General features: G+C 48.6%; 1 protein-coding gene across 5 annotated transcripts in view; it reads right to left on the minus strand.

Annotated features, from left to right (window-relative positions):
* Nucleotides 1-18933, minus strand: part of ZNF541 (zinc finger protein 541) — a 45921-nt gene extending 26988 nt beyond the window's left edge. For 3 of the 5 annotated variants that reach the window (XR_013531017.1, XM_035285116.3, XM_078360241.1), the window contains exons 1-4: nt 18371-18466; nt 17180-17335; nt 2470-2874; nt 644-884 (exon numbers count right to left, since the gene is read on the minus strand). Coding sequence is in view for 4 of the 5 variants with exons in the window: in XM_035285116.3 (XP_035141007.2) it covers nt 644-884; nt 2470-2776 (548 nt within the window). In the remaining variant the exon portion in view is untranslated. The other 2 variants (XM_078360239.1, XM_078360240.1) reach the window with 2 other exon arrangements.
* Between the last annotated feature and the right edge of the window lie 361 nt (nt 18934-19294).

Genomic DNA, 19294 nt, shown 5'->3' on the forward strand with positions numbered 1-19294 from the left:
TCAGGACATGACTCTATAAAGTTAGCCCAACTCCTCCCAGGACACAATTGCCTCAGGAGACAACCTGTGGGTTAGGCGTTTTTAACCCACAAGGGGCCCTTCTGCAAACAGGAGCAGCGGCTTCCTCACAGGTGTGAATTTAGGGGCTGGGAAGAGTGATCTGCTGGGGCAACTCCCATGTGAGAAGAACGCAGGGGGCTGGGCGAGGTGGCTCATGCCTGTAATCCCAGCACTTTGGGAGGCCGAGGACGGTGGATCACTTGAGGTCAGGAGTTGAAGACCAGCCTGGCCAACATGGTGAAACCCCGTCTCTACTAAAAATAATACAAAAATTACCTGGGCATGGTTGCGGGCACCTGTAATCTCAGCTACTCAGAGGCTGAGGCAGGAGAATTGCTTGAACCCGGGAGGCAGAGGTTGCAGTGAGCAGAGATTGCGCTGCATTTCAGCCTGGGTGACAGAGTGAGACTTCGTCTCAAAAAAAAAAAAAAAAAAGTGGCTGTGGCTGAGCAGAGGTTATACATGTCTGGAAAACCCAACAAAGGACGAGCAGGTTGATCTGGGAGGACAGGAAGAAGACTCAGGAACATGTCCCCACCCCCAGGCCCTGAGCAGGCGTGTTTCTGACCCGACTCCTACGTACAGGTGGTCCTGGCGCTTAAAGGCCTTGCTGCAGATTTTGCAGACGTGCTTCCTCTCCTGACTGTGCGTCAGGTAGTGCTTGCTCAGAGAGCTGGCGCTGCCGAACAGCTTCCCGCACAGGCTGCAGTCCAGGAGCGGGTGTTGAGGGGAACTGTGCTGCCGCTTTCCTTTCCTGGCACTCCCCGAGGTGGCCCTTGCTCTGTCATCAGCCTCTTTAGCCTTCAGCGCGCCCAGGCCCAGGTCTAAACAGAGGGAGGAAGCACAGGTTATACGCAGCCGGGGCAATGAAGCAAAAAGCGGGCCAAGGCACTCCACACCTCTTAGAACCATGGTGGCCTTGTAATGTCTCGCAAGAACCCTTGCTCCGACCTCAGCAGCTTTCCACACAAAGGAAACGAGGGTCAGGAGCGGGCGAGGGGAACAGAAGCCCTGCAGTACGGCACCTGGACTTGGTGCCACTTGTGGAGGGGCAGGCTAAAGCCCTCAGAGCAGCGTGACCACAACGGGCAGGGCTTTATGACCATGCCATCACCGGTTCTCTTGGAAGGACAATCAGAAATATACTCTCCAAATCCTTGGAAAACTGGAAATCCTTTCGCACACCCGGCCAATTCTATTTGTGGGTTTTTCGCATAAGGTAATAAACGTAGCTTTGTACACAGATCTAGCTGCAAGGGAATAAACTGCCATATTGCTTTTCCTGGTGAAACGTTTGAAACAACTTAATATCTGGACCGGGCGCAGTGGCTCACACCTGAAATCCAGCACTTTGGGAGGCCAAGGCAGGTGGATCATTTGAGGTCAGGAGTTCAGGACCAGCCTGGCCAACATGGTGAAACCTTGTCTCTGCCAAAACTACAAAAATTAGCTGGGCATGGTGGTGTGCGCCTGTAATCCCAGCTACTTGAGACGCTGAGGCAGGAAAATCATTTGAGCCTGGGAGGTTGAGGTTGCAGTGAGCCAAGATTGCGCCACTGCGCTCTAGCCTGGGCAACAGAGCGAGACTCCGTTTCCAAAAAAAAAAAAACCCAGAATATCTCTCCAGTGCTTTGGTCTATGAAGTGTTTACAACAGTTTCTTCTTTTGCTTAACTCTAGCGGGAGGCAGAGAGGATATTATTGTCCACCTTCTCTATGGATGAAGACACTGGGTTCTAGGAAGGTCTTGACAACCCAGGAGCAGAAGGGAGAGGACACCAGTTCCCTCTGGAAAAGCGGAATGAGCCTCTAGGATGTGGGAATGGGAAGGAAAGTCGTCAGTAAATGCTACTATCTGCACACACACCACACAAAAGTTAAGGATATCCCCAAATACCTAAGTTTCTGAACATTATTCCCTAGAATGAGGGTTTTGCTTCGTTTACTAAGAATTGGGGGCTGGGTGTGGTGGCTCATGCCTATAATTCCAGCACTCTGGGAGGCCGAGGTGGGAGGATCACTTGAGGTCAGGAGTTTGAGACCAGCCTGGCCAACATGGTGAAACCCTGTCTCTACTAAAAACACAAAAATTAGCCAGGCGTGGTGGCAGGTGCCTGTAATCCCAGCTTCTCAGGAGGCTGAGACTGCAGAATTGCTTGAACCTGGAAGCCAGAAGTTGTAGCGAACTGAGTTCGCACCACTGCCCTCCAGCCTGGGAGAGAGTGAAACTCCACCAGAAAAAAAAAAAGAATTGGAGAATAATTCCCAAGGCGGAAAAAAACGCGACTGTTCCCTAAATCACCTGTAGGAGGGAAAACTTTTGTTAACCAGTCCACGCAGAATCAGTCCCTCCTGACACAGAAACGGCCCAACAGCCTGCAGGGCCCTTCTGCCCAGGTGACAGCCTCACCTTGTAAGGATGCCTGAGACTCCGAGTCTGCATACTCCTCCAGCAGCTTCACAGAATCACTGTCCTTCCCCGAGTACAGGGACACGGTGTCTAAGTTGTCCTCGAGTGCCTCACTGCACTTGTCAGGCGTTGGGAGGCTGGGGTCCGAGTCCAAACCACTCAGGCCAGCGTAGAGCAGGTCTCGAGGATTGGGACCCAGATCCCGGCTGAGGGTGTCGCTGCAGCGGAGCCCTTGGCTCTCGGAAAACGAAGGGAGGTGCCTTTCTGATGGGAGGGTGCCCTCGTCCCCGAGGCTGCACTGGTCCATGGCTCTCCACTGCCAGGTCTTGGCCAAGCGCTACTGTCCAGATAAGCAGAACCGCGTAAGGAGACAGGGAGGAGAGAGCCCTTGATGGCAACTAATTCCTGAAAACGAAGCAGGAAAAATGTAGGTTATGAGGGGGCAAAACAGCACGGTGGGCAGAGCGTGGACTTGCAGTTCAAGCAGACCTGAATGGCTCTGGGTCTCTTCTCTGCCACATGACAGCCATGTGACTTTGGGCAAGTCACTTACGCTCCATGAGCCCCAGGGGCCTCCTCTTTAAATTGGGCCTACAGGCACCTCCTTCTCAAGGTTGGTGTAAGGAATAAATAGAAGTATTTCCAGTGACATGATGGACTGAACTGACCTCTTGCTCCGGCTATAAACATAGACATGTATGGCAAAAGATCATTTTTTAACACATAGCCTAGGTCAAAACCAGGAAAAAAAATCCCAAGTGCCAGCAGCAACAGGACAGCTCATTGCTGAAGGTGTAAGCTCACATAGGCCCCAGGGGAAAATCAGAATCAGATACGGGGCCTAGAGCCATTTGTCCGATACGGTGGCCACTAGTTCCATATGGCTATGAAGTACTTGATAATTCTTTTTTTCTTGTTATTTTTTACAGATATCAAATCAAAAATTGATAATTTTTTTTTTAAGATACAGGGTCTCACTCTGTTGCCCATGCTGGTCTTGAATTCCTGGCCTCAAGCGATCCTCCCACCTTGGCCTCCCAAAGTGCTGGGATCATAGGCATACCCCGATGCACATGGCCCTGTGAAGCTCTTGAAATGTGACTGCCCCAAACTGAGACATGCTGGGAGTGTAAAATACAGCCTGGATTTGGAAGACTCAGTAACAAAAACATGTAAATTTAATAAGTTTCTATACAGATTAAATGTGGAATGATAATATAATTTTCTCTCTTTATTTTTTGAGATGGAGTCTTGCTCTGCTGCCCAGGCTGGAGTGCAGTGGCACAATCTCAGCTCACTGCAACCTCCACCTCCCAGGTTCAAGTGATTCTCCTGCCTCAGCCTCCTGAGTAGCTGGGATTATAGGCACACACCACCACACCCAGCTAATTTTTAAATGTTTAATGGAGATGGGGTTTCACCATGTTGCCCAGGCTGGTCTTAAACTCCTGACCTCAGGTAATCCACCCACCTCAGCCTCCCAAATTGCTGGGATTACAGGCATGAGCCACCGTGCCTGGCCTGGAATGATAATATGTTCGATATAATGGGCTAAATGCAACATGTTATTAAAGTTAATGTCATCTGCTTACCTTTTTAATGTGGCTTCTGGGAAATTTTTAATTCTGTATGGCTCATATTATGTATTATAGAATGCTGCCCTGCAGGCTAGGAGCTGGGATGACAATAGACACATGGGAAACGGAAGCAGGGCCTCCAGTTCCCAGGACATGGAGGCCTGGGGCCCCGGAAGAGCTGAACCATCCACAAGAAAAGTAAATACATGAAAAACTGCATGCAACCCTAGAAAAGCACCCCAAGAACTAGAAAAAGTAAAACAGGACAATGAAAAATGACAAAGCCAAGCACGCTGCAAGTCTATCAAAAGAATGACAGTTAGCCTCATGGCAAACTTCTCCACAGAAACAAGCATAGAACATAACGATATCATCAACTGACTGAGGAAAAGTCAGCCAGCACAGCGCTCAACATGCAAGCATGAGGGAGGGAGGGAGGAGGCTGGGCGCCATGGCTCACACCTATAACTCCAACACTTTGGGAGGCAGAGGAAGGAGGATTGCTTGAGGCCAAGAGTATGAGACCAGCTTGGGCAACACAGCAAGACTGGCTTCTACAAAAAATTAAAATATTTAATTTTTATTAATAAATTAAATACCACCAGGCGTGGTGGCATCTGTCTATAGTTCCAGCTATGCAGAAGGCTGAGGCAGGAGGATCACTTCAGCCTGGGAGCTTATAGACTTTTACCCACAAGGCCTAAGAATCTACCTTATAGACCTTGGTCCAGAAAATTACCAAAAGTTTTGAGTCATTTGGAAAAAAGGAAGAGGTGATGATAACTTCATACTTTTAAGTTTTCACACTAAAAGAATCTAAGTATAACCACCCAGAGAAGAAAAATAAACCACGGAACATCTAAACTAGTAGAATTCATTCCCCCAAAATGGGGTAGGGGAGCAGGGTTTGCTTTAAAATACTGTAAGGAAAAGAGAGAGAGAAAAGACTCATAGGATTGTAATTAGGAATTAAAGGAGACACATCACGAATCACCTTAGACAAAATAAAAAGGGTTATAAAAGAATACTATAAACAACTGTATTCGGATAATTAACATGTTAGAGAACTTCGATACATTAACTTACTTATTTAAATTGGATACAACAAATTACATAACAGATTAAAATGGGAAAATTGATAGAAAGATACAAATTACCAAAACTGACTCAAGAAACAGAATTTCTTTTCTTTTTTGAGACGGAGTTTCGCTCTTGTTACCCAGGCTGGAGTGCAATGGGGCGATCTTGGCTCACCGCAACCTCCACCTCCTGGGTTCAGGCAATTCTCCTGCCTCAGCCTCCCGAGTAGCTGGCATTACAGGCACGCGCCACCGTGCCCAGCTAATTTTTTGTATTTTTAGCAGAGATGGGCTTTCACCATGTTGACCAGGATGGTCTTGATCTCTTGACCTCGTGATCCACCCGCCTTGGCCTCCCAAAGTAAGAAACAGAATTTCTGAATGGACTTGTGAGAAAAAGACCGGGCCAGGCACAGTAGTTCATGCCTGTAATCCCAGCACTTTGGGAGGCCAAGGCAGGTGGATCACTGGAGGTCCAGAGTTTGAGACCAGCCTGGCCAACATAGTAGTTTCATCTCTACTGAAACTACAAAAAATTAGCTGGGTGGGATGGTGGGTGCCTGTAATCTGAGCTACTCAGGAGGCTGAGGCACGAGAAGCACTTGAGCCGGGGAGGCAGAGGTTTCGGTAAGCCGAGATGGTGCCACCACACTCCAGCCTGGGTGACAGAGTGAAAATCAATGTCAAAAAGAAAGAAAAAGACTGAATTAGTAATTTTAAAACTCCCCATACATGTTTCCATAGAAACACCAAAAAAAAAAATCAACTTTATCAAAACTCTGGAAAGCAAAGGTTTATAGCAACCAAGCAAATCCTAAGAAAAAGATGACTGATGTTAAAAAAAAAAAAAGAAAGAAAGAAAGAAAAAAGAAGGCTAGGCCCGGTGGCTCACACCTGTAATCCCAGCAGTTTGGGAGGCCAAGGTCAGGAGATCACCTGAGGCCAGGAGTTTGAGACCAGCCTGGCCAACATGGTGAAACCCCATCTCTACTGAAAATATAAAAATTAGCCGGGCGTGGTAGCTCACGCCTGCAGTCCCAGCTACTTGGGACACTGAGGCAGGAGAATTGCTTAAACCTGGGAGGTGTAGGTTGTAGTGAACCGAGATTGTGCCACTGCACTCCAGCCTGGGCAACAGAGCATGACTCCATCTCAAAAAAAAAAAAAAGGGTGAGTGAAACCTGGTGGGAGAGACCCCTGCCCCACCCCTACTCCCGGGTTCAACAGTGGTCTTGAAGGCAGCAGCCCATGTTTCTGGTGTGGGTTCCTGGTGCTGGAGGGAACAGAGAGGATCTGTTTTCAAAGAACAGTGGTTGTCTGTCTGTCTGACCTGTCGTGGCTCCCTGAAAGCCCAGTGCAAAGGTCTGGCCTTTTTTGTGCCTAACTGGGAGCTCTCTGGGGTGCACAGTGGCTATGGGCAGAGCGTTTGTTGGAACCATTAAAGTCAAATGAACTAGACACTGCAGCCTGGCGCAAAGCATATTGACTGGGGCAAACAACTGACTTGCCAAAAGCCAGGAAGGAAAAGTTGGGAAGTTGCATACTTTGGAGAAATAAAGATTTTGAAAAATGAGCCAGGCATGGTGGCTCATGCCTGTTGTGCCAGCATTTTGGGAGGATGATGCAGGCGGATCACCTGTCATCAGGAGTTCAAGACCAGCCTGGCTAACATGGCGAAACCCTGTCTCTACTAAAAACACAAAAATTAGCTGGGCATGGTGGCAGGTGCCTGTAATCCCAGCTATTCGGGAAGCCGAAGCAGGAGAATCACTTGAATCTGGGAGGCGGTGGTTGCAGTGAGCCGAGATCGTGCCACTGCACTCCAGACTGGGTGACAAGGGCAAAACTCCATCTCAAAAAAAAAAAAAAAGTCCACACTGGCAGCTTCTTACAAATCCAAATATAATATTTTTTCTGCATCTATGTGATGATTTATATTTATATATATAAAATCTTATGTGATCCAGCAACTACATGCCTAGGCATCCACCCAACTGAGCTGAAAACTCTGGTCCACACAAAAGCCTGCAGCACACACATGTTTCTAGCAGCTTTGTTCAGAACTGCCCCAAACTGGAAGCAATCAAGACATCCCTCAACAGGTGAACGGATCAGCAAACTGTGGACCATCCAGACAATGGAATGTTCTTCAGCAATAGAAAGCAATAAGCTATCAAGCCACAAAATGACACAGAGGAAACTTTTTTTTTCTTTTAGACAGAGTCTCGCTCTGTTGCCCAGGCTGGAGTGCAGTGGCACAGGCACAACCTTGGCTCACCACAACCTCCGCCTCTTGGATTCAAGTAATACTCCTGCCTCTGCCTCCTGAGTAGCTGGGATTACAGGCACATGCCACCATGCCCGGCTAATTTTTGTATTTTTTTGTTAGTAGAGACCGGGTTTCACCATGTTGGTCAGGCGGATCCTGACTCTTCACCTCAGGTGATCCAGCCACCTCGGCCTCCCAAAGTGCTGCGATTATAGGCGTGAGCCACTGTGCCTGGCTGTGAGCCACCGTGCCGGCTGCAGGAAGCTTAAATGCATACTGCTAGGTGAAAGAGGCCAGTATGAAAAGACGACATACTAAAAAAAAAAAAAAAAAGAAAAAGAAAAGAAAAGAAAGAAAAAAATTCACATACTGTGAAATTCCAACTACATAACATTCTAGAAAAGGCAAAACTATAGAGACAGTAGAAAGATCAGCAGTTGTGGGCTTAGGGGGTGAGGAGTGAAGCTATTTTGCATGATAATCTAATGGTATATACAAGACATCATGCCATAGTCAAAACCCGCAGAACTACACAACACAGAGAGTGAGCTCTGGCTGGGTGTGGTGGCTCATGCCTGTAATCCCAACACACTTTGGCCTGGGAGTTTGACACCAGCCTGGGTAACAAAGTCAGACCCTGTCTCTACGAAAAAAATTCTTTTTAAAATTAGCCAGGCATGGTGGCATGCGCCTGTGGTTTCAGCTACTTGGGAGGCTGAGGTGGGTAGATCACTTGAGCCCAAGAGGTGGAGGCTGCAGTGAGCTATGATTGCGCCACTGCGCTCCAGCATGGGGAACAGAGTGAGACTCCGTCTCAAAATAATTAATTAATTATTAAAAAACCAGAAAATAAAAAAATAAAAAAGAATAAAACTCAAACAAATATAAAAAAGAGCTTCCACGTATTCCTGGGAATTTAGGCGGCATCTCAGGGTGGGCACAGCTGGGACAGACCGGAGGAGGCTTCCAAGCTCTCACCTCTGGCTGACCTTCGCTCTGAGCAGGCAGACAGTGAGAGCGAAGGTAAAGCTCTTGACCGCTTGCCTGAGTGTGGAAGGAGGGCCCAGCTGCAACCAGTGGGAGTTTTTGTTTTCTGGGTTTTGTTTGTTTGTTTCTTGTTTTTCCTCCAGGAGTTTAAGAAGATTTCTGCTAAGTCACTAGCTGATCACTAAACTAACAGAACAGTCTACTGACCACACCCCACAAAGAACACAGTGTTTACAAAAATAACTTAGAAAAGCCACTAAACAAACAGTTACAACCCACAATCAGCAGCAACAACCAAGCCCGAGGGCAGGGAGGAAGGGAAGAGTCCCATTCCCAGAGTTACCAGACTGTACTATGCAAAATGTCTGGTTTCCAGGATGGCCATGGTGGCTCACGCCTGTATGTCAGCACTTTGGGAGGCCGAGGCAGGAAGATCACCTGAGGTCAGGAGTTCAAGAACAGCCTGGACAACATGGCAAAACCCCATCTCTACTAAAAATACAAAAACTTAGCTGTGGTGGTGGGTGCCTGCAATCCCAGCTACTTGAGAGGCTGAGGCAGGAGAATCACTTGAACCCAAGAGGCGGAGGCTGCAGTGAGCTGAGATTGCGCCACCGCACTCCAGTCTGCGGGACAGACTGAGTCTCCAAAAAAAAACAAAAACAGGCCAGGCGCAGTGGCTCACACCTGTAATCCCTGCATTTTGGGAGGTCCAGGAGGCTGGATCACTTGAGGTCGGGAGTTCACGACCAGCCTGGCCAACACATGGTAAAACCCAGTCTCTACTAAAAATACAAAAATTAGCTGGGTGTGGTGGTATGCACCTGTAATCCCAGCTACTTGGGAGGCTGAGGCAGGAGAATCACTTGAACCCAGGAGGCTAAGGATGCAATGAGTTGAGATTGCGCCACTGCACTCTAGCCTTGGTGGGTGAATCGCTTGAGCCCAAGAGTTGGAGGCTCCTTAGGTCAGGAGTTCAAGACCATCTTGACCAACACAGTGATACCTGGTCTCTACTAAAATACAAAATTAGCTGGGCGTGACGGCAGGCACCTATAATCCCAGCTACTTGGAGGCTGATGCAGGAGAATCGCTTGAACCAGTGGGTGGAGGTTGCAGTGAGCTGAGATCACGCCACTGCACTCCAGCCTGGGCAACAGAGTGAGACTCCTTTAAATAAAAAAAAAGAAAGAAATGCTTCATGACTCACTGATAACAAATCTAGTAGTGCGTATTGGAATAACGGGAGTTTGGGACTAGATTTCTAGGCCACCTTTTTCTGCTTTCTAAGAACTTTTCATGTAGCTACATATGAGAACCGCTGCACCTGCAATGTCTGCATTGCATGTTATGTGTCTACCTGCCTGTCTGCGTGTATGCAGCCTACTGAGGCAGCACAAAGTTACAGTCAGATACAGGTCCGTAAGCCCATATGACAACTCTGGGACCCAACTGAGTTTCGGAATTTGTGGGGGTTTTAGAAGGGTAAATCAATGCATACACCGTATTTCAAGTAACCTCCAGTGGGGTTCGGGGCAGTGCCTGCTAACCAATTCATGATTTCTGCAACATCACCTCTGTCCACTCAGCGCACCTGAAATAAAGGCCGTGAAAAGCAACGTGTAGGGCCAGGTGTGGCCACCAGAGGAGATTTGAGACGCCTCCGGATTCTCAGAGTTTTTGGGGTTTCCAAAAAATCAGAGAGAAGACTGTGGATCTGTAAGCCAGATTCCAATTCCACAGTTTCTGCTACAGTGCTGCTACAAACTGTTTTCAGTACTGCATGGGGGGAAAAACCCATCTCTTCCTGCATCTCCCCATAAGAAAAACAAGTGAATAAAAATCATATATATATAAACTTTTTTTTTGAGACAGTCTCGCCTTGTCCCCCAGGCTGGAGTGCAGTGACATGATCTCGGCTCACTGCAACCTCTGCCTCCGAGGTTCAAGCCATTCTCCTGTCTCAGCCTCCGCCAAGTGGCTGGGATTACAGGCGCCCGCCACCACACCTGGCTAATTTTGTATTTTTAGTAGAGACAGGGGTTCACCATGTCGGTCAGGCTGGTCTCAAATTCCTGACCTCAGGTGACCCACCCACCTCCCAAAGTGCTGGGATTACAGGCGTGAGCCATGGCACCCAGCCTAAAAATCGTATTTATTAAGTACTTTCTCCACATCAGGTATCATACCAAGTGCTTTATATGCATTAACTTATTTCTCACAAAAACCTAGATTCTAGTATTATTCTCTTTTCAGATAAAGAAAGAGACTAATTTGTCCAAAGTCAAAACCTAACAGCCAGATCTTAAAGTCAGATATTGTGACATTAGCACTAATGGCCTTGCCCCCTACAGAGTACTGGTTCCCTGTATACTAAGCTGTATACTGCACTGCTCCAATTAAACTACAAAACACATAAAGTGCTGGGGAGGAGGGAAGAACGTCTCTGGATTCTGCAAGGCCAAATCACTGGGTTTCCAATATACTCCCACAGTCCGGAGAACAACCTGGTCTGGTTACAACCTTAGACAGGCAGGCCGGAAGTCCAAGGCCATGCTTCGATATCGACATCCTTCTCCAGGCAGTAAAGCACAACCCTCTCTGCTGATACTGAACTTGCTCTTGTTCTGTCAACAAATAAATTCCATTCAACAAGAGTTTTAGCACCTCCTAGGTAGAAAACTCCCTGCTGGTCCCCGTGAGGCAGAGTTTATGGTCCCCTGCAACCCGGCAGACATTCCCGAGGATCCAAATACTGTTTCCAAGAATTTTATCATTTTGTATTTTCATTTAAATGGTCAACATCAGGCGGGCGCAGTGGCTCACACCTGTAATCCCAGCAATTTGGGAGGCAGAGGTGGGCGGATCACAAGATCAGGAGATCAAGAACATCCTTGCCAACATGGTGAAACCCCATCTCTACTAAAAATACAAAAACCTTAGCTGGGCATGGCGGCGCGCGCCTGTAATCCCAGCTACTTAGGAGGCTGAGGCAGGAGAACTGCTTGAACCCAGGAGGCAGAGATTGCAGTGAACTGAGATCGCGCCACTGCACTACAGCCTTGGCGACAGTGCAAGACTCCATCTCAAAAAAAAAAAAAAAAAAAAAAAATTCCTCGGGCCGGGCGCGGTGGCTCACGCCTGTAATCCCAGCACTTTGGGTGGCCGAGGCGGGTGGATCACGAGGTCAAGAGAGCGAGACCATCCTGGCCAACATGGTGAAACCCCGTCTCTACTAAAAATACAAAAAATTAGCTGGGCATGGTGGCTCATGCCTGTAATCCCAGCTACTCGGGAGGCTGAGGCAGAAGAATTGCCTGAACCCAGGAGGCGGAAGTCGCGGTGAGCCGAGATCGCGCCATTGCACTCCAGTCTGGGTAACCAGGGTGAAACTCCGTCTCAAAAAAAAAAAAAAAAAAAAAAGACTACAAGTTGGGTTCAGTGTACACTGCTCGGGTGACGGGTGCACCAAAATTTCAAGAATCACCACAAAAGACCTTACTAATGTAACCAAATACCACCTATTCCCCAAAAATCCCTGGAAATAAAAAATTAAGAAAAAGAAAAACGAAGTACATCTGGATCATTAGAGGACTCCCTAGTAACTGAGTACTACCACGTGGTTTCAATGCCTGGGTGTGTTTACAATTGCACTGGTGCCAAAAAGGACTACTTTAATTGCTTCAGGCTAACTAGGAGAGGATGGAGGGGGATTTTGCTTATAATAATGCCTTTGGGCTCTACTAAAGGCCAGCTGGCATCACGGTACAAATGGAGGTTTTGCTGCAGTTCAAAATGAGACAAGGGATGGGAGAATTGAGACCTCACAGGGCGTGCTAAGCCCAAAAGGGCCCAGGGTGGCCCTTGTTGCAGTGAGCAAAGGAATTGTTTCGAGGAGCAGTTAAGTTACGGGAAATAGCATCCTTCTCATTAAATTAATGTTTGCAATTCAAATTATACTGGTTTGGTTGCTTTGTTTGTATTTAATTTGCAAACTGATTTTGGCTTTATAGCTGCACAGGAGCTGTACACTTTAGGAACTTATACCTTGTTCTGTCATCATTGATGCCTTGTTTAATAGTTTTAAAACAGGCCGGGCGCGGTGGCTCTCGTCTGTAATCCTAGCACTTTGGGAGGCTGAGGTGTGTGGATCACCCGAGGTCAGGAGTTCAAGACCAGCCTGGCCATCATGGTGAAACCCCATCTTAAAAAAAAAAAAAAAATAGTTTTAAAACAATTTAAGTCAACATTGGGGATCCAAAATAATTTTAATTTTTTTTCTTTTAAAAAAAGGCCATTAGCCCAGCATGGTGGCTCAAGTCTGTAATCCCAGCACTTTGGCAAGCTAAGGCGGGCATATCACTTGAGGTCAGGAGTTTGAGACCAGACTGGCCAACATAGTGAAACCCCGTCCCTACTAAAAATACAAAAAATTAGCCAGGTGGGATGGGGGGGGTACCTGTAATCCTAGCTACTTGGGAGGCTGAGAATCGCTTGAACCCAGGATGCAGAGGTTGCAGTGAGCCGAGATTGTGCCACTGCACTCCAGCCTGGGCGACAGAGTGAGACTCTATCTGGAAAAAAAAAAAAAGGGCCATCATTCCATGACTGGTGGGGGTCAGGGGAATCAAAGGATTCCCCTATGAAATGCTACGATGCTACAACCTTTTGGGAAAGTAACCTACCAGAAGGTTCTACACTGTAAGAAGTGAGTCCACAATAGCTAAATATTTACTGTGGTGTTGTTTGGAGGGGAGGGAAGAATCTGAATGCCCATCTGGGTTACAAATATATTTTATTTAGTCTGCAAGATATTTAAATATGTTTCAATGAGTTATCCAGTTGAAAAATAGATGGGGCTGGGTGCAGTGGCTCACACCTGTAATCCCACCACTCTGGGAGGCAAAGGTGGTTGGATCACCTGAGGTCAGGAGTTCAAGACCAGCCTAACCAATATAGTGAAACCTCATCTCTACCAAAACTATAAAAATTAGCCAGGTATGGTGGCACATGCCTGTAGTCCCAGCTACTCGGGTGGCTGAGGCGGGAGAATTGCTTGAACCCGGAAGCGGGAGGTTGAAGTGAGCCGAGATCGTGCCACTGTACTCCAGCCTGGGCAAGAGCCAGACTCCATCTCAAAAATGAATAAATAAATTAATAAAATTAAATTAATAGAAAAATAGCTGGATAGAGCAGTAGAGCATCACTATCCAGAAGCACTTCCTGTGCTACTAACCCTGCACTGCCCAATACTTCAGTCTCTAGCCACATACAGCAGCTGAACACAGAAATGCAGCTAACACCCCTGAGGAGCTAAACTCCTTACTTTATTTAAGTTTAGTTAAATTTAAATTTACTTATTTAGGCCGGGCGCGGTGGCTTGCGCCTGTAATCCCAGCACTTTGGGGGGCCGAGGCGGGTGGATCATGAGGTCAAGATATCGAGACCATCCTGGTCAATATAGTGAAACCCGGTCTCTACTAAAAATACAAAAAATTAGCTGGCATGGTGGCGTGTGCCTGTAATCCCAGCCACTCAGGAGGCTGAGGCAGGAGAATTGCCTGAACCCAGGAGGCGGAGGTTTTGGTGAGCCGAGATCGCGCCGTTGCACTCCAGCCTGGGTAACAAGAGCGAAATTCCGTCTCAAATTAAAAAAAAAAAATTATTTATTTATTTACTTTGAGATAGAGTTTCACTCTGTCACCCTTGTTGGAGTGTAGTAGTTCGATCTCAGCTCACTACAACCTCTGCTTCTGGGGCTCAAGTGATTCTCCTGCCTCAGCTTCCTGAGTAGCTGGGATTACAGGTGCCCACCACCACACCCAGCTAATTTTTTTTTTTTTTTGAGACAGAGTTTTGCTCCTGTTACCCAGGCTGGAATGCAATGGCGTGATCTCAGCTCACTGCAACCTCCGCCTTCCAGGTTCAGGCAATTCTCCTGCCTCAGCCTCCTGAGTAGCTGGGATTACAGGCACACGCCACCACGCCCAGCTAATTTTTTGTATTTTTAGTAGAGACGTGCCCACCATGTTGACCAGGATGGTCTCTATCTCTTGACCTCGTGATCCACCCAACTCGGCCTCCCAAAGTGCTGGGATTACAGGCGTGAGCCACTGCGCCCGGCCCTTTTGTATTTTTAATAGAGACAGGGTTTCACCATGTTGGCCAGGCTAGTCTCGAACTTACCTCAGATGATCTGCCCTAACTCCTTACCTCAAATGATTCGACCACTTTGGCTTCCCAAAGTGCTGGGATTACAGGTGTGAGTCACCACGCCTGGCCAGTGAAATTTAAACAGGTACAAGTGACTAACGGCTATCACATCAGACACTGTAAATCTAGAGATAATCAAGTTAGGCTTTCTAACTTCTGTTTAAAAATCTGAAAGAAAAAAATCAGAAGATCTGTCAATGCTGAGTCCACATTCCTGCAAGGCAACAATTGGCTGGAGCTGAGAAGCTGCAGCTTTTAGATAGACAGGGTATGCAACTCTCCAGTTTGCCACAGACCCCACTGCTCCCTATTCTCTCACACTCTCACTGATCTCTATGCCCTGCCAGGCCTCTGGAGGCATCTGAGTGTGTGATGACCCTCCAAACTCAGGCTTAAATGTCACCTCCGCTATAGAGAACACTCCCAACATAACGAAGTCTGCGATGATTTCTCCTTCCTCTGAACCCTGATAAGCACTTGTGTAACAATCCACTTAACATGTATTCTAAATGATCTAGGAAGTTAATTATCTTTAGTTTTCCTACTTCCCCCAGACTCTGAGCTCTGGGATTGCTGGGACTCTTCCTTAGGTGTCTAAACCTCTCACAGTATCTTACCTAGCACAGAACTTTGATCACAGAAGGCTCTCAGAATCCTTTTCATTCATTAGTGACGGAGTTTCATTGTGCCACCTCTTTTCCTCTTTGAAAAGTTCCAACCACTGTTCTGCCACCATTCCCCCCACCTCCCGAGCACCACCTTCTCCCTTCTCTCTCTGTACCCATGTCACCAGGGAGAGGGACATCAAGTCTGAGTAACAGCAGGTGCTTGGGATTCGAGAGGAGAGAATTGCAGCTTTCACCCTAGCTATACAATTTTCTTTATTTTATATTATTTTTTGAGACGGGGTCTCGCTCTGTTGCCCAGGAGTGGAGTGGCATGATCTCGGTTTGCTGAACTTCTGCCTCTCAGGTTCAAGCAATTCTCCCAGCTCAGCCACCTGTGTAGCTGAGCTTACAGGCATGCGCCACCACGCATGGCTAATTTTTTTATTTTCAATAGAGATAGGGATTCGCCATGTTGGCCAGGCTGGCCTCAAACTCCTGCCTTCAAGCAATCCACCGGCCTCAGCTTCCCAAAGTGCTGGTATTACAGGCACAAGCCACTGTGCCTGGCCTACAATTTCCTTAATTTTCCCACTCCAAATATACATGTTAACATATATATATATGTGTGTGTATGTGTGTGTTTATGTGTATGTGTGTATATGTGTGTGCATGTGTATATTGTATGTGTATGTGTGTGTATATATGTGTATGTGTGTGAATGTGTGTGTATGTGTGTGCATGTGTATGTGTATATGTGTGTGTGTGTGTGTATACATATTTTTTTTTATCCCCCGAGTTGGAGTCTCGCTCTGTCACTGAGTGCAATGGTGTGATTGCAATGGTGTGCAATGGTGTGATCATGGCTCACTGCAGCCTCAACCTCTCAACATGAAGCAATCCTTCTGCTTCAGCCTCCTGAGTATCTGGTGTGCACCACCACACCTGGCTGATTTTTTATTTTCTTGCAGAGATGGGGGGGAGGGGTCTCACTCTGCGGCCCAGGCTGTTCTTGAACTCCAGGACTCAAGCAATCTTCCTACCTAGGCCTTGGAAAATGCTGGGATTACAGGCAAGAACCTTCTCCTTTCCTCTCCTCTCCTCTCTCTCCCCTCCCCTCCATTTCCCTCCTCTCTCCTCTCCTTTCTTCTTGATATAGGATCTCACTCTGTCTTAAATTATCAAATGTGTTGCTAGTATTTAAAAATCAGAAGGTTTCACCTATGGATAGTTTTCTGGCCTCTTCTCAAAGGAATTACAAGTTCTGGCAACACTGGCCTGGCATTTCCACTGGCTGGCAACACTTAGATGGGACATACAATCTTTGGTTCACCACAATTCTCACTTCTTCACTTTACTTGTGCCTTACCTGTAAGTATCTGAGTTGCTACCCTGAGCCAGGGAAGGAAGAACCGTTTTTTTGCAATAAACATCAGTAAAGAAACACACATCAAGCCGGTTGTAGTGGCTCATGTCTGTAATCCCAGCACTTTGGGAGGCTGAGGTGGGCCTGAGGTCGGGAGTTTGTGACCAGCCTGACCAACATGGAGAAATCCCATCTCTACTAAAAATACAAAATTAGCCAGGTGTGGTGGCGCATGCCTGTCGTCCCAGCTACTCAGGAGGCTGAAGCAGAAGAACCACTTGAACCCAGGAGGAGGAGGCTGCGGTGAGCCGAGACTGTGCCAAGACTCCAGCCTGGGCAACAAGAGCAAAAACTCCGTCAAAGCAAAAAGAAAGAAGGAAGGAAGGAGAGAAAGAAAGAAACAAAACGCATCAATCTATGTCTTTACTCCTCCTAACAGGTCAACATGCACGATAAATAGCCCCTTTCCCTACCTGACTTCTCCAAAGCAGTAACTTGTATGGTCTCGCCATTAGTACAGACTTTGGGATTGCTTAGAAACCCTCTCGAGAAGGGACGAGATTTATCCAACAGCGCAGTGTGTCTTTGGTTAGGTGCAAAGGAAGGAAACTCACCAGAAGAGCAAGTGAGTGAATCTCCAGGGAACAGGAGGACCCAGTTTAGGCCCCACAGGGAGGGGGTTCAGGTGACAATCAGACCATTGGATATGTCCTCCCGGAACGCTGGGTAGTACATACAGGACCCAATTTCTTTTGCCCTGAAAGCAAGTGCTGGAAAGGAAGAAGGAGTCAGGACTTGGGTCCCAAAAGAAACAAGAACGCAGATGTGAAACTGGGGGAGAGCAACAGTTTTTGGAAGAAGACAGACAGCAATATCAACAGGGGAGAGCTGAGAGGGTAGAAAAGGTGTTTTTGGTAATAGGAAATAATTGTTCCTTCTTTCCTTATTTTTCCCCCTGGGAAGAGACCTAGAGAGTTTTTCTGGGGGAAGCTTAATTAGGGCAGAAATGGTGATAAAAGGGTATTTGCTGGGAAGGTGGGGGAAGGGGAGGAGGACTGGAAAAATAAATATCAGACAAGAGAGAAACTAGAAGGAATTAGTTGGTTTGTTCTAAGTGGAAAGATATTCCAAAAAGGGGGACGCTAGGTGTGAAGGAAAAAAGTTTGCGGGAAAGTGATCCCGAATGGATAAAAAAAAAAAACTGGATTTTTTTTTTTTTACTTTTTTTTTGCGCTAAAAGAAGTTTCTTAAAGGAGGGGGAGGGGCATGTCAAGAAAGAGAGGAGAAATTTGAGTTTTGCTGGAAGATCCTAAAAAAGAGACAAAGCTAGGTGCCCCAAAATGGGACTATGGAGGAGGAAGCGGGATTTTGAGCAGAAGGGGCCTGGAAGGGGCCAGCGAATGCAAGGCCGAGATGCAGAAGGTGCGGAGGTCGGGTAGGGCCCGCGGCGCGAGCTGGGCGGGGCTGCGAGGGGGCAGTTGAGGCCTGGGGGGACGGAGTGAGAAGGAAAAGCGGGTGCAGCGGGCCAGGGGCTTCTAAGGAAGGTCTTCTCCAAGGGGGAAGGGACTGCGGGGTGCAGCGGGGCCCGGAGCTGTTGGGGTGCAGAGTGCGTGCGTGACGCAGGGCGAGGGGCGCCCGCCGCGCCTGTTGCGTCCCTCAAAAGGGAGATGGGGCCCCCCCAAAAAAGAAATCAAGAAAACGAATGAGATTGTAAAAAAAGGGGGAGGGTTTGAAAAAAGGGTAAAGAATGGGAATGGGGGATAGGGAGGAAAGGGAGGGCAGGGGCAGCAGGAACCGGGTTTTACCCGCCCCGGGGGCTCGCGCGCCTCGCCTCGCGCCTTGCGCCTCGTGGGGCTCCCAGCGGCCTCCTGCCTTCCCCTCGCCGCCTGCCCGGCGCGCACGCGCAGCCCGGCCCACCCCCGGAGCTCCTCGCTCACGCGCGGCGCGGGCGCGCGTACGTGACCGCGGGCTGCCCGGCGCCTCCTAGAGCGGACTCGCGCCCGCCGCGCGACGCCCGGGTTCCCGGCGCGTGCCGCCCAGACGCGCGCTCTCGAGGGCTCCTCCGGGGGGCGGGGCCAAGGAGGGGGCGGGGCTTGCCGCGGGAGGGAAAGGAGGCGGTTGGTGGCCATTTTGGGAGGAGGGCGGTTGAGGGCAGAGAGTGGGAAGAGGGAGCAAGGTAGGGGTGGTGGGGGGAGGGGCCGGTCCCCCAGGACCCGCACCCTGAGGTCGAGAGTCCGGCTCCGCTCTGCTCCGGCCATTGTTCCTGGCGGGCGGCGTTAGAACGCGGTGGCGGCCGCGGGGTGGGTGCGTCCATCCCCCGGAGGGCTTCTCTGAGCAGCGTCCTGGTGCTGGGGAGGCCGCACCGTCTGTTTCCGGGAGTCTGTCGCGAGCGCTGGAGGCTCTTGGGGCCTCTTCTGCCCCCGGGTGGGTGGGGGAGATGTGGGGCGAGCTGCTCCTTCCTTTCTTTTTTAAATTTTATTTTCAGAGACAGGGTCTCTCCTTGTCCCCCCGGCTGCGATCACGGCTCGCCGCACCCTCCCCTTCCCGGGGCTCCAGCGATCCTCCTGCCCCTGTCTCCCAAAACCCTGGGATTACAGGTGACAGCCACCGCGTCCGGCCTGTTCCTCCCTTCTTTGGGGAAAGGCTGAGGCGTCGGGCCCCTATGTTTGGAAGGGCGGTGAGCCCCGGTGCTGACTGGCCAACAAGTGTCTTTCTTTTCTTTCTTCCTT

This window comes from Callithrix jacchus, chromosome 22 (genome assembly GCF_049354715.1).
Source record: "Callithrix jacchus isolate 240 chromosome 22, calJac240_pri, whole genome shotgun sequence".
In the NCBI taxonomy this organism is placed as follows: Eukaryota; Metazoa; Chordata; class Mammalia; order Primates; family Cebidae; genus Callithrix; species Callithrix jacchus.